This window comes from Urocampus carinirostris, chromosome 2 (assembly GCF_059441175.1).
Source record: "Urocampus carinirostris isolate Australia breed hairy pipefish chromosome 2, RoL_Ucar_1.0, whole genome shotgun sequence".
NCBI lineage: Eukaryota > Metazoa > Chordata > Actinopteri > Syngnathiformes > Syngnathidae > Urocampus > Urocampus carinirostris.
Window position 1 is genome coordinate 68,546,766 of NC_142350.1, and position 15,087 is coordinate 68,561,852.

The 15,087-nt window shown below is 44.9% G+C and overlaps 1 protein-coding gene across 2 annotated transcripts in view; it reads left to right on the plus strand.

Moving 5' to 3' along the window:
* The window catches only part of LOC148373103 (CUGBP Elav-like family member 3), a 35,118-nt gene extending 23,835 nt beyond the window's left edge, over positions 1–11,283 (plus strand). For both annotated transcript variants that reach the window (XM_088327601.1, XM_088327602.1), the window contains 10 exons: positions 835–963; positions 1,037–1,116; positions 2,681–2,836; positions 3,764–3,908; positions 4,816–4,965; positions 5,356–5,418; positions 5,983–6,087; positions 6,181–6,324; positions 7,476–7,626; positions 9,590–11,283. In XM_088327601.1, coding sequence (XP_088183727.1) covers positions 835–963; positions 1,037–1,116; positions 2,681–2,836; positions 3,764–3,908; positions 4,816–4,965; positions 5,356–5,418; positions 5,983–6,087; positions 6,181–6,324; positions 7,476–7,603 — 1,100 coding nt within the window. In that variant the 3' untranslated portion in view covers positions 7,604–7,626; positions 9,590–11,283. The remainder of the gene's footprint in view (positions 1–834; positions 964–1,036; positions 1,117–2,680; positions 2,837–3,763; positions 3,909–4,815; positions 4,966–5,355; positions 5,419–5,982; positions 6,088–6,180; positions 6,325–7,475; positions 7,627–9,589) is intronic.
* Positions 11,284–15,087: the final 3,804 nt, after the last annotated feature.

Consider the following 15,087-nt stretch of genomic DNA (forward strand, 5'->3'; position numbering starts at 1 on the left):
TGGCTCTGGGATAAACTAAAACGTGTGTAATTTTTGGATATATCGCTTCACGCAGAGTCAATTGTCCCCAATACCAAGCTGAGAATAATCTAAGGTACGGAAATTTTTGTCTAGTATATATAGGAAACAATTTGAGCTACAGTTTAAAGTCAGGATGCCCCCCCAACCGACTCTGTTTTGCCTGTAGACCGCTAAATAATACTTTACATGAAAGCTCACGAAGCAATCTATATTTATTGTTGGGACAATTTATAATGAAAAGCCACACAACAAACTTTAGACATCCAGAAGTTCTAGCAGAGCTTCTTGAAAAATTTGATCGGCGGAGCTACACTCTTTCGCCTTGGACCAGCGCCGCCCCCAATGAAGGGAGATATGTCGTATCCTTGTTTACAGGATTTGGTGACATTTTTACAAAAGAACTTTGCTCGCACCTTGTTTTGAAACCGTTATTGAGGACAAAAAACCACCCTCAGAATCAGCTTTGACACTCTTGAGTAACTGCGGGAGGGAGTCGAATCTCATGTGATATATTTCTATTGGTCGAGAGATTCGTATTGGGACACAGACTCTGCCATTAATATTTTAAAGAGAGAAATCAAAAAAGCTGGAAAAGGAGGTTTTGTGGCGATTTTGTTGAATGGTCTCTGGAAAAGAAAGTCCAAATCTTTTTGCTTTTACGGCTCATTGGGTCTGAAAGGTTCCATAGTTGTATTGACCGCTAGGAGGGGCTCAATTTGAAGAACGGGTGCAGATGAAAGGGATGAACTTTTTTGTTGCTTTTGAAGTCATCTCTGTGTTTTCTGCTTGTTTCTGCGCGTCTTTGGCGGTCAGAGGACCGCAAATTGTTTGTGGGCATGCTGGGAAAGCAGCAGAGCGACGAGGACGTGCGAAGGCTTTTCCAACCCTTCGGCAGCATCGACGAATGCACCGTCTTGAGAGGACCCGACGGAACCAGTAAAGGTAGGACGCCGCGTCTCGCCCGGCTTTCCTCGCTCCGTCTCAGAGTCCGTCTTGGTTTTTTGTTCCCTTTTAGGTTGCGCTTTCGTCAAATTCCAGGGCCACGCCGAAGCCCAAGCCGCCATCGGCAGCCTGCACGGGAGTCGCACCATGCCCGTGAGTTGCCGTACTCGGTCAGGGAGCAGACACGGGTCCACGAGATTCGGGAGGGCCGGCCTCGGGAAAAGCCCGATCCCCGCTCGGTCTTGTACACGTATTTATTTGTCGTTTAGCTGTTTTTGTCACGTAAAGCCTTTTGTTCTCCCCGGTACGTTCGTTGGAAGTCAAATGCAATCGAACGTCACAAGCGAAAGCCTCCGAGTCTGACGAACGCAGACTCCGATGAGCAGGCGCGACTTTCGGAAGCCGTCGCTCGGATCGAATTTGCATAAAGGCTGACGGACAAATTCCGATTTCTGTAAGATCCGATAGAAAGTCTCCGATCCGAGACTTTGACAACGCGTGAAGAACAAAGATCGTGTCGACCCGTCTGTTTTTTTCTCTTTCGCATTGAACTGCCCGAGTCACGTTTTATTGTCTATTTGTTTATGAGAGGACCGAACCGTCCCGTGGATAATATATGTAACCGCAATATTCCTATCCCACTAAGGATCCGCATTCAGGCTGGACTGGATGACGAGGCTTTTATTTCAGTTACGTTAGCCGCGCGTCGAAGACTGCAATGAACATACACACACCGTGTGGTTAGCACCTCCGCTGGTTCTCTGTATCGTCACACTGGATATTTGTATATTGTATTCTTTTGGCTTTATTATTGTATTGTTCTCAGCTCAGGGATGCTGCTGGAAATGTGAATTTCCCAAAGCGGATGAATAAAGTATCTATCTATCTATCTATCTATCTATCTATCTATCTATCTATCTATCTAGCAGCCCGCTGGAGACTGCTCAAAGCATATCAAATCGTTTTCTCTACAGTTGAGATACAATACAAGTTCAGAAAATCAACCATGACAACAATTTGAACATCCATTTTAACTTTTACAATGAATTCAACTCGACATATTTTTAATCTGAATTTCAACCAACATAAATTTTATCTATTTGTGAAAATAGAAATAATTACAATAATGAGTGTAAAAACGGGAGCCACTGACCTGCAATGAGTGAATCAACATATCCACAACATGTGGTTAGCACCGCCGCTGGCTTCAACACTAAGGGGAATTAGCATTTTAGTACAACGTACGACAAAACTAACATCAATGGCGACAGAAATAAAACGAAAATCAATCCAAACAGCTTGACATTTTACATGACTGCGTATGTTGCAAGATTTGTCAGTTGTGGTTTTATTGTTGTCCATTCACTTTTTGCGGAGCACCAAAACATCGTGGCTTACCGTTGGCATCGCGCTGGAGACTGCTACCAATATTCGCCTTCCTGTCATCAAATCAGAGGCTAAACTTAACCTTACCCCATACCAGCAGATGGCGCTGTAGGACGCGTCATTGCAGGACACTTATACATAAATTATACAAACATATTTCAGCAGCAATTTCAACAAAACAAAAGTTATTATGACACGTGTTAGAAATACAAAGTCTATTGAAGTAACATTTCATGATTTGCATTGTAAAATGAGAGAGCTCCTTGAAGAAAGTTTTTTCAAACGATCCAAAAAGAGAAATGCGGTTCTGAGGATTTTGTTTGGGCGTCAGGGCGCCTCCTCCAGTCTGGTGGTGAAACTGGCCGACACGGAGAAGGAACGAGGATTGAGGAGGATGCAGCAGGTGGCTTCCCAACTGGGCATCTTCAGCCCCGTCACGCTCAACTTCCCCGCCTATAACGCTTACGCCCAAGCCGTCAACGCTCAGGTAAACCCCCCCCCGCCTGGCACGCTGCGCCTTTATCGGCCCTTACACCCGCCCGTTCGCCACGCTCTCCGAAATGCCGGTCGAGAACCCGTTTTGTCTTCGTACGGTTCGACCGCGGCCCGTTTGACCGAAATTCGCACGTTCTTTCGAAGACCCGTCCGCAACCCCGACTCCTTGAACCGACTTTTTTTTTTCAGAACGTATGACCGTGCTACAAAGACGAGCACGTATTTACTACTGCGCCCGACGTAAGTAGGGGTTGCAAATGTGGCGTCGAACGGGAGCCCTATCGTTTTAGAGCACAGCAATGGGGCAACCGTAGCCTAGGGAATAGTGCCAGATTGCAACTCAGATGTGTCTTTTTGTGTTGATTTAGGTGGGGATTCTGGTGTCTGCGCCTTTTTTGTCTTTTCTGGTTTGGATCTTTGGGGCATTTTTATGTTGTGGGTTTTTTCAGTATTTTATTTGTAGTTTCTTGATGTTTTTTTGGTCTATTTTTGGCAATTGTTTTTAGTTGGGGGGGTTGAGGGTGTTTTTTTTATTTGCTTGTCATATTTTTTTTCTTTTTATGAGGATAAATAAGCAAAAATACAGTCAAAAGTGGTGTCGAAACATTTTGCTCCCGTTAAATATCATCTGAGTCAATCTGATTTGTCAATTTCTAAAAAAATCTTGACCGCAAGGAACCGAGACTCTCCCATGCGTGGACGACATTTTCCGACCATAAAGGTATTCGTGATCAGGGATAACATATGAATAATAGTACTTGTTTCTGTTCAAGGGCGACCGCAGCGTTTCGTATTTAGACGCATGTGTCGTGGGAAAGAGAGCCTCGTTGTTTTCGGAATCGTCCGGGCGGTGTCGAATACAAGTATATGGGCTCGTCGACGTCTCCGGCGTCTGATTCTGTGGCGTTTTTGCGCGCAGCTGGCGCAGCAGCAGGCCCTGGTGGCGCAGTCGGCGTATTTGTCGCCGGTAGCCACGGTGGCGGCCGTGCAGATGCAACAAATGGCCGCCCTCAACGCCAACGCCATCATCGCCACGCCCATCGCCCCCATCACGCCGTCCTCAGGTAAAGACCGTTTCCGTTCAAAGCCGGCCGAGGCTTCGGTGTCCTACTTCGGATGCTGATAACCGCAGCAATACCGTACACGTGACAAACTGTTTACTGGCAGTTCTCCAAACTGATACGAAATAGACTCGCCGAAACATCAAATCAACGCAACGTAGGGCATCGCTTGCTCGATCCTTCAACGGGGATGGAGATGGATCGGAACCGTCGAGTCCGTCGGAGTAGTGTGACTTTTTGAAAAGTTTAAAGTTGACTAGACACTTATTCAAGTCAAGTCATCTTTATTTTCGACACCCTTCATCACAAAGAGTCTCAATGGGCTGCACAGACCACAGATTATTGCCAAGAACAGACTATTATGACACCATCTCCTGATCTAGAACCTACATGAGGGCAAGGAAAAACTCAAAAACTTTAGCATGAGGAACTTCAAGTCAAGTCAGGTATGTTTGTGACGCCCTTTAATCATAAAGAGTCTCAAAGGGCCGCACAGACCACTGATGATTGCAAACCACGGACGATGATGACAGCATCCCCAGATCTAAAACTGACATGAAGGCAAGGAAAAACTCAAAAACCTCAACATAGGGAAAATGAAGACACCTTGAGAAGACTAAAGACTACTAGGTTACAAAAGCAGATCTGCCCTAAAGGCTGCGCGAATCGATGAATTGCAACACGATCGGCCACTGGTGACGTCGATGTGAATGGTGCGTAATAGTCAAAATAAGAAAGCGGCATCCTATGAAATGTCTTTTGCAACAGAATAAAGGTATCAATCTCGTTTATGACGAGGAACAGGAAGTCGTCTTATCCGTCTCAAATACAGCCGTGTGCGACACGAAAGGATTTATGAAAGGAGACGGTCGCGCAACCCTAATGAAGATTTTGATCTTGGCGGGCACAGGAACCAACACGCCGCCCACGATGGCGGCGACGCCGGTACCGGCTCTCCCCCCGCCCATCGGAGTCAACGGTTACGGCGGCCTGGCCCCGCCCGCCAACGGACAGCAAGCTGCCGAGACCTTATACGCCAACGGCGTTCACGCCTATCAAGGTATTTGCAGATTTGGGAACCTTTTAAAGCGGGAAGATTTCTCCTTTTGGGGAACTGCCGGATATTTTGCTGGATCACCTGCATTATTTGTCTGTGTTTTTTGGCTATAAAGAAAAGGTTTTTGATCGGACCTGTTCAAAAATATCGCAAAACGGGTTAAAGAGCCTCATGGCATGAGGAAGAAATGATCTCCTCCGTCCGTCTTACAATAGGCTCTTGCTTTCTGCGGCGCATTGGGTCAAGGAGGGGGGTTTGCCGCCCCCCTGGTGTCGACATTTCCCTCTTTTTTGTCTTTTTTGTCTTTGGCACGCTCCAAAAGCGTTTTCGGCGGTTGGAAGCGGAACTGGTCTGCCTTTGGGATCCCAATGCTTTTTCTTTCCTCTTTTTCAGCTCAGACGGCAAACATCTTGGACCCGCTGCAGCAAGCTTATGCCGGCATGCAACATTACACAGGTACGGTCAGGTGCGGTCAGGTGCGGCCAGGTGCGGCCAGGTACGGCCTTCTTGCACTTTTGCCATCTGGAAAGATGGCAAAACAGGGTCCCATCAATCCCCAAATGCAGAAAAACACAAGAACAAAACGAGAAGGAACTTGAGTTCTGTTCTCGGGATTGCTTCCTGTTTTTCTGTCAAATGTTCTTTTTCCGAACCGAATATTTCTTTGTTTGCGGTTTCCTCGTTCCGAGCCCGCCCGCCTCTCCCAAAATCAATGGACGAATTTTTCGCACCCCTTTTCGCTATCGCGTTATGATAACTCGACCCGATTCCTGTCTGACCCCGGAGTGCGGTGTCTCATCTCGATGACGATAATGACGATCGGATTCTGATTGTTCTCCATTTAAAATTGCCCTTTATAGCTATGAAACGGGCGGGGGCAGGGGCGGGGGCGCTGTCAGGGGCAGTTTTGGGCCCCTGACAGCTTCTTCTTTCTTACAGTTTTTACCTTTGGCAAAAGAAGCCGCCACGGGGCCATTTCTACTTGCGGCTAACCCCGCCCCTCTTCTTCTCCTCCAATAGCGGCCTACCCGGCCGCCTACGGATTGGTGGGCCAGCCCTTCCCGCAGCCGCCGGCGCTGGTTGCCCAGCAACACCAGCAACCTCAGCAACAGCAGCAGCGAGAAGGTGGGGAGGCTTTTTCCGTCGTTCCGTTTTGTCCTCCGAAGGGGTCGGCGGCGCCCCTCGGCGGGCCCGTTTTGAAATGGGTGTCGCTTTCAGGTCCGGAAGGCTGCAACATCTTCATCTATCACCTCCCTCAAGAATTCAGCGACTCGGAGATGCTGCAAATGTTTCTGCCCTTCGGAAACGTCATCTCGGCCAAAGTCTTCGTGGACCGGGCCACCAATCAGAGCAAGTGCTTCGGTGAGGAAGGCCAAAACGGCCGCTCCCGATCCTTCCCTTTTCGACGCCGTTTTTTTGCGGGATCGACGAGCGCTCGTCGACGCTCCGAAGCGCTTTATGCCGGCTTCGCCGCCGCTTTTTGTTACGAAACGTCGTCGCCCCCGACGGCCGGCCCGAGAGCGCTCTTGTCAGATGAATGGAACAAACGTTCCGTCGGTCAAAGGAAAGAAAGAAAAAGCTTTCAAGCCAAATATTCCGTCTACATTTTTTTTTTTAATCGTCTTTGCGTCGCGAATCCTTTTTAGGTCCGACACCGGCAAAAGTTTTTCTTTTAAAACATAGTTTCTTCTCCGAAAAGGAGACCGGAACGACGCAGCTGTTTGAAATGTCCGAAGGACGCCCCGTACCGCCACGGGCAAACTCTCGGAAGAGCCGCTTCTTTCCGGTCGTTTTGCAGACTTTCTGGGGACGGGCTTCCTAGATGAAGACGATTTGGCTTTGAAAGTAATGAGCTGGCTTGAGAACAAAATATTGGCATCACTTTACAAATGATGCTTTATAACCTCATTTTTTAGGATTGTTGTAAAAAAATAAAACGACCCCATTCATATTTTTAAAAAAGCGTTTTGCAAAGTATTTCTATTATCATTGACTTTGACATGTATTTCTTCCCCTATTTCTCTTTTCTTTTCTCTTCTTTCAATTGTTTTCCTTTTTTCCTGCTTTTTGTTTTCTTTTCCCCCTTTCATTCTCATACTTTTTTCATATTTTCATCTCTTCCTTCTTTTCCCCTCTCCTTTTCTTTCCCTTTTTTCTCGTATTTTTTTCTTTGCTTGCGGAAAGCGAGGCCAGAAAGGGAGGGATAACCGTACTGCGTCTTTGCGTCTCCGTCGTTCGCGTTATGCCTCCCGGCACGGCACCGTGCGTACGTAGCCGTCCAATATGACACACTGTACCTTTAAGAAGGAAAGGCTAGAGAGTCGAACGCCAAAAATCGAACAAAAAGCGGCCCGACGTCGACAAGACGACGAAAATACCTACGTCCGCGCGATATTTCCAGAGCGAAATGGCTCGTCTCCCTCGCCTTTCGCGATCCCGGCACAATACTACTCTATCCGAGTACTTGCTTTTGGCAGGAAGGCGGGGCTTCTGAAAGGCCGTTTTTGCTTCAGGTTTCGTGAGTTTCGACAACCCGGCCAGCGCTCAGGCGGCCATCCAGGCCATGAACGGCTTCCAGATCGGAATGAAGAGACTCAAAGTCCAACTCAAGAGGCCCAAGGACGCCAACCGCCCCTACTGACTCCGCCCGGACCCGGAAAGCAGGTCAGACGGCCGACCGGCCGGCAAACTCGCTTTAAGTCCTGTTTATTTGTTTGGCTCTTAAACACAAAGAGTCTCAAAGGGTTGCACGGATCAAAGACCATTGCAAACCACAGACTATTATGATACCATCCCCTGATCTAAAACCTTCATGAGGGCAAATGATACACAGATATTATCAACATCAAATCTAGGTTATTCATATGCTAAAGAATAGAAGTGTGTTTTAAGCTCAGATTGAAATATTTCCACTGAGGTTGCAGATCCAATCTTAGGGGGAAGAGCATTGAGATCGATCCATTTTTCCATCAGTTCTAGTAAAATATTATGGTACACGATGTCAAAGACGGCACTAAGGTCCAGCAGCGGCAAGAGTGATAAAGCGCCGGAGTCTATTGCCAGTAGAAGATCATCGGTTCGCTTGATCAGGGCTGTCTCAGTAGAGTGCTTAGCCCCGAATCCTCGAGTAGATGTCCCTCGCTCGCCAGGAGAACGGGAGAGGCCTGTAGAAAAAAAGAGGCGGACGTTGCCATCTGTTCTATAGTTCCCCCCCCGAGTTCTTTCTTTCGATGACGTCTCGATAGGTTCTGTCCTAGAGGGTGTGCAGATCAAAGAACGCCAACCCGATGGGCGCGTTCCTAGGCAACGTCCTTTGCAGCTGTCCGATGGTAGAAGGCCTCCACTTAAGAGACAAACAAAAAAAAGGGACTTGACGAAAGATAAAAGAGGAAGCGGGACTTCGGGGCGAGACGAATAGTGATCCGATTTTGAGGTTGTGAACGTCGAAGGAGTCAAAGGAGTCCGGGGGAGATCCTTTCTTTGATTTCGGCAAAGAACGCCCGTCCTTTTCGAACGCTGGGGCCGTATCTGTCGCCAGGGCGACAAGACACTCGCCCGGCGTCACCATAGCGACCGGACGAAAGGGTTTAGCCCCCGTTGCCAAGGCGACCGGCGCCGGGAAAATTCAGGGCTTTATCCCGATTGGATGGCATCCTCGCCGTCAAACCACTTCGGCTTTTAGTCTATATAAAACGTGCACGCTAGAAAAAAATAAATAAAGGCCTTTCTTCTCTTCGACCAGCGTAGCTGATAAGACGATTCTGTTTTTCCGATCGGACGGCTGCAGAGGACTTCCTTACTTTGACTATTATACCTCTCTCTCTCGTTCCTTACTTCTTGTTCCTTATTTGGACTACGATGCGCTGTTGCCGTTATCGTCACTCGTGTCGGCGCAGCCTAGAGGGCACATCCGCTATTGTAACCTAAGACATTTTTGCAATTTTCTGAAAAATGTTAGCGTTTGAGAATCCTTTTCAGGATTTTTTTTTTCCTCGTTTTTGGAAATTATTATTCTCGTAGCTTTTTTTAATCAGGTATTCCAATTCTGTTTCCCCCTTTTATTTTGTATCCGTTTTTTTTCGAGATTTTTTTGTGTCGACTAGATTTTTTTTCCTTCTCTGTTTTTTAACACTGTTTTGGGGGTATTTTCTTTCCCGATTTCCATTTTCCTTCCGTTCGTTCCCCGTTTGCCTCGTTTTGCTCCGTTCGAGACCTTTTTTCTTTCGTTTTCCCTCCAAAAATGTTTTTCTGGATATTTTTGGGGTTCGATTTTTGAAAATGATCTTTCCGTTTCGGAAAATCGTTTCGCTCTCCTGTTTTTATTCGGTTCCTTTGTTTTTTTTTTTCCCCGTTTTTCGTGAATGTTTTTTCTTTGTGAATAATGAGGTTTTTCTTTCCCGATTTATAACAACAACGGTACCGAGTTATTTCCTTCACCTTCTTTCTGTTCCCGTGCTATTTTTGGTATCGAGGGTATATGGGTTTTTAAGGAATATTTCTTGTGTTTTTGTGAAGCGGTCTAACTGTCTAACGAGAAAGCTTCTTCTGTCTTCTTCTGTCCCCCCTTTCCCCCGTCCACCATTTTTGTCCCTTTCGTATGTCTGTCCTTCCCCCTCTGTGTCCCCAGGTGACTTTTTCCGGATTCCGGCTGGAAAATTCCCGAGGGCTTTCCCGTCCGCACCGGAATATTTGCACTTAGGCGATGACAAGAAAACGCCCCCCAAAAAAGTACACAAAAGCTGCCGACGGGGTGCGCGTACCTCGGAGAGCGCCACCCGGTGGCCGCCGTTTTGCCAGCCGCGGGGTCTTTCGGTCCGGTGCCCCATCAGGATGATTTCAACATGAAAGAAAAACAAATTCTCTTCCGGGATCAATATCAAGGGCCAATGTGTAAATAGCGACAGCATTTCAAAAGATCTTTTACCGGAAAAACAACAAATAAGATTCTTCTGGTTTTTCTTGTCAATCATCTTAATCTCCAGATTAAAAACAAGGACCTTGGACCGGGTATACCCGGGTTCCGATCTCAATCGACCCGGGACCCGCCCGCCGGAGCTCGCTTTTCCGAGACGAGACCGGCTCCGCTAAAAAACATTCCGCTCTTCTCCAAAATGTTGCTTTTAAACATTCCCTACACAAAATCGGAGCTCACATTCGGAACGGATATAGAAATGAATCCGTCATCTACTAGGGTTGCACTTAAAGGGACAGTGTGTATTATTTGGAGCCTCCCAGGGGCCAAATACCAAACTTTAAGCAGTTAAAACTAACAATGTTAACGTGAATAATAAGCAAAAATACACCAATTGTCTTTTAAATTTGCATTTTTAAAAAAAAAATATATGCATTTATTTGCCAGAAGATGAGGCTAACCTACTGGGAGCAGGCATGACTGGCTGCCATCTTGCTGCTACATGGATCAATTCGTTTTTCTTTTCTTTTTTTCTCTCTACTCTTTTCCCTGTAATCTCACTCTTCCCTTTTCCCCCCTGTTCTTCTATATTTTTTTTCTTTTGAATGCTCTTATTTTTTCTTTTCTTTCTTTCTTTCTTTCCATTTATTTTTGTTCGTGTTTTCCTTACTCCCTTTTTCATTTTTTACTTTAATTTGTTCTTTTTTCTTCTCATATTTTTCAAATTTTTTGGTTTTCATCTTTTTTTCTTCAATTTCTTCTTTTTTCGATCCTCGATCCGACACGAGACGAGTCTCGGTAGCGGGTAGCCTCGCTTGCGCTTTCGATCGTTGTTTTTTTTTTTAGTCGCACCACAGAACGCAGCGACATCTAGCGGTCAAACGATAGGCACCGTCCCTTTACCTTTCCTACAACGGCAGGGAGCTCAAACTATCATCCCCGCGGGCCGCCACGGGCCCGCAGGTTGCCACTTAGAGACCCCCGCTTCAAAAATATTTTCACGGCTCACGTTCCGAAACGTACGACGACAAAAAAAAAACATGAAAATCACAAAAACTATTTAAAATTTTTAGGTAGATTTTAGCCGGGGGTGGGAGGTGGGGAGGGTCGCCAGGGGTTTTATGCTGGGCAAATGTGTTTTTGCACTTTTCTTGGGGAGGTTTTCATATGTGATCTATTTTTTATTTATTTATTTATCCACGCAAGGAGTTTTCTTTCTCAGATTGGAGTCGGGTTGCAATATTTTCGTTTTGGAATTTTTCTACGCAAAAGAAAAGAGAGAAAAAAAGAAGAAGAAGAAATTCTCGTTTATAATCCAAGGCAATTCTATTTATTTGTAATTTATTGAAAGTCTCTCTTTTGGATCTGTTCTCTTTTTCAGTTGAAATAAAAAGAATGAACTGCCTCGATTTGCTCTTGTGCACTCCTTTTTTTGCCCACCAGGTAGCATCCTTCTAAAGCGAGGCCGGTTACTTTTTGCTACTACGGTATACTTCGTAGCCCAAAAAGGGACACGCCCCTTCTCTTGTACTACCTACACACTATCTTCTTACTTTCTTATTACCAGCTTGCAAGTAGAAAGAACAGGGAAAGAAAAAGATAGAAAGCAAGAAAGAGAAAGACCGATTAAAAAAAAGACCGGGAGAGAAGAACATTAAAAGAGAGAGAGAGAATAAAAAGAATGGAGGAAAGAAAGAGAGACCGTTAAACAAAAAGATAGAAGGCCAAACAAAAAGAAAGAGAAGAAGACCGATAAGTAGGAAGTAGGTTTACTTCGACCCAAAATACAGCAATGTTAATATTTAAAAAATACTGAGTGGGGTGCATGCATCTTATCCTTTGAGCTACAAGTGCTCCGATAACCGGTGACCACAACCTAAAGTTTATACCTAGCTTCAACCAAAATCCTAACCAGAGGTCTAACCCAAAGCCCGACGCTTGGCTCCAACCCAAATCCACGAGTCGAACCGACTCGTCCGACAAACAAGCGAGCTCGATGTCGGTATCTCACCGATGAAGCCACCCAAGCGATGTTCCGGCTCCAACTGATCAATGATCAATAACCTCAATTTCAACAGAGAGACCCTGACCCTAAAATTCATTACGGGGAATCGAACTCTCGACCCGGTGTAAAGATAATGGGCCCCCTGCCGGTCGGACAAAAAAAACACAGACAATACAAAGATACGACTCCACAAATACTACCTAAATAAAACAACAGTAACACAACAAAAATATGACAGAAGTACAACAAAAATATGACTGGAGGAAAACTACAAGAGATATGAAAAAATCACAGCTCGAGTTATCCTTCGAAACTAAATATCCAAATGAAACGCTAAATACGGGGACCTTATATATTGATTTCCTTTAATTGCAAGGCAATGTCGCCCCCTAGCGACGAGTCAATGTCCCTTTTTGCCAGCGATTCTCTCTTCTCGACGTTTGTCGAGTACGTATTTGGAAAAGGTGGAAATGGTTTTGCATTTCAGTCTGGTTTTAATCATTTGAAAGGGAGATTTGGTTGTTTGGTGCAGGGATTCCACTCGCTTGGCTTTCCGGTCGCACGGGAGGAAATACCTTGAAATGAGTTCAAAGTTCACTGGGGGATTTCAAAATCCACTTACAATGGATTAGAATCGGAGATTTTTGGGCGAGGAAATAAAGTTCGTTTTGTTCATAATATTACATTGTTATTGGTCATATACTGATCCAAGAGACTTCTTCTGTTTTTTCCCCTCTTTTTTTCTTCACATGTTTCTTTTTTCCTAGCGTTTTACTTCTTTTTACTTGCTTTTCTTCTCTTTTTTTCATTTTTTCCCCCCTCACCTTTTGCAAATTTTCTTGCTTTTTTATCGTTTACCCCTTTTTCCTTTTGTGTGATTTTTTCCCTAAAGTGTTTCTTTTTATTCCTAGCTTTTACTTCTTTTTGATCGCTTTTACTTTGTCACTCTCTCCTTTGCCCCTTTAGCAACTTCTTTTTTTAAGTTTTTTTTTCTATTTCATTTTATACTTCATTTCCCTCTCCCTTTTAAGTCATTTGTGCATAAAGTTACATACTAATACGTGTTAGTAAATGGATTAGGGCAATAAAACCCAAGCAGAAAAAACACGGAATTTTGGAGAGTCGGACCGAAAGAGCCGTTTCTCTCAACAAAAGCTGTAATTCCCGTCACATGCGAGAGCTGGTTCGTACAACCATAATATTTGCAAACAACACACCACAAATCGTTATATTAAAGGGATCCGACTCCTGGTGTTTACTGGAAAGAGTCAGTCGCGAGTGCCGTTGCTTTTGGGAACGACACACCATTATTATTATATTGCAGAGAGCCTGACTCCTGTCGTTCCCCAGAAAGAGTCAGTCAATAGTGCCGTTGCATTCGAGAACGACACACAGCTCATTATTACATTGCACAGGCCACAAATCGAGTCAGTCACTAGGGCCATCGCGTTTGCAAACGACTCCCCACTTTAAATTATATTGCAGAGGCCGGCTCTGGTCGTACGCTACAAAAGAGTGGCTCATGGAGATTTTACGTTCGCAAACGACACATCACTGTCTACATGGGAACAGGCTCCTGTCGATCAATTCAAAGAGACACCTCATTGATACTAGACGTGCGCGAACGATACATTCCTCATCATTATAACGAAGGCAGACGGCTCCTGTCGCTCACCACAAAGAGTCCGTTAATAAAGCCGTGACGTTCTTGAATGAAATGAAATGATCTGCATTTCTATAGCGCTTTTCAAGTCAACGGCCCAATCCCATTTCTCTCACTCGGCCCTGAGAACCCTCCAGTGAGGTCCCTCGATAGAGGAGTGCCCTCCGCGAGTTGAGTGCAAAGTGGAGACGGTTTGGACAAGACTTGCAAGGTTCCACCCCTGTCCAGGAGATGGCGGTAATATTAATTGGCTGTAGACCTCAGTGACGTATTGGTCTACGTCACATGTAAACAACTCGAGTCTCAACTTGTAGTGTGTCAGTTGGAGAGTTCGTGCAATGTTAAAAATGCCCGCTACTGCTGTGTTATTACCGATTGCCTGAAAGCTCATCATCTTTTCCGTGTCTCCAATCAACGGAGGAGAAATGTGCTATACTGAAGACAGCTTCGGCGCTATGTAGTGCCGATTCATCTTTACAAGGTACGTACACTCATTAAAAAAATGACCCGTTCGGTCAAATACAGTAAAAGTTAACATACAATGCACGTTCACATAATACCTTATGTTTGTGTAGACATAAATGGCAATCTACTTATTAGTATCTTAATGCCATTTTATGACATATAGTAGGGGTCTTTAGTGTGTGACATGATGAAAAGTAAACAAACACAAGAACAGTCCACCTGACCCTTAAGCTGACATAATATCGTCACCAAACTTCCCTGTACGACCCAAAAACCTTGGTTCATAAGGAATTTAATTCAAAAGAGTTGTCATTGGATATAAAAAAGCTCATTTCAACATGTTTTCATGATGCTTACATCATCTATGCCCACATTTAAGTCTAAATTGTCTGTTATCTATTGTGTTCCAGAGTGGCTGTCCCATAAGCGTGGACAGGTTGGACAGGAATGTTCCCATCCTGTGCTTATGGTTCGATGTGAAGTCAAAACTCATTCAGGACTTAAGGTTGAGCAAGAAGGTCATGTGGGCCCTGCAGGAGCTGCTAAAGAGGGAACAGGGCCATGGCTGGAGGGCCTATACTGGCTGGCCCACGGTCTGTCCTACCGTGTGGTGTCACGGGTCTTCAGGGTTCCCAGGTCCACGATACACAGAATTGTCCACAGTTAATATGGAATAAATTGCCCAAAAGCCATGTTTTAGGCTTTGGAAGTCAGACCCACATTTGCATTCCGTGCTTTTCTGCATTACTATTCAATAAACATCTTTATTTTGAGTAACACCTTGGTGGTTTATTTCATAATGATGTGAGATACTGTGTGTGAACTATGTGACTGTTGGACAGAAAACAACTACAAATCACTCCAGTTTAAATAATAGTTTACTTTCAGAAAAACAAAATCACATTGGGCCGAAATACATAATAGTAAATAAATAATATGTCACAAATTGTAACAAAAATATACCAATACTTCCATAAAGCTGGAAAACACAAACTGGAACTTCATTGAGTTCTTAATAAAATAAAATATTTTCCTTTTATAAAACAAAGGGAAACATTGCAGGGATGTCACTGTTCTGGA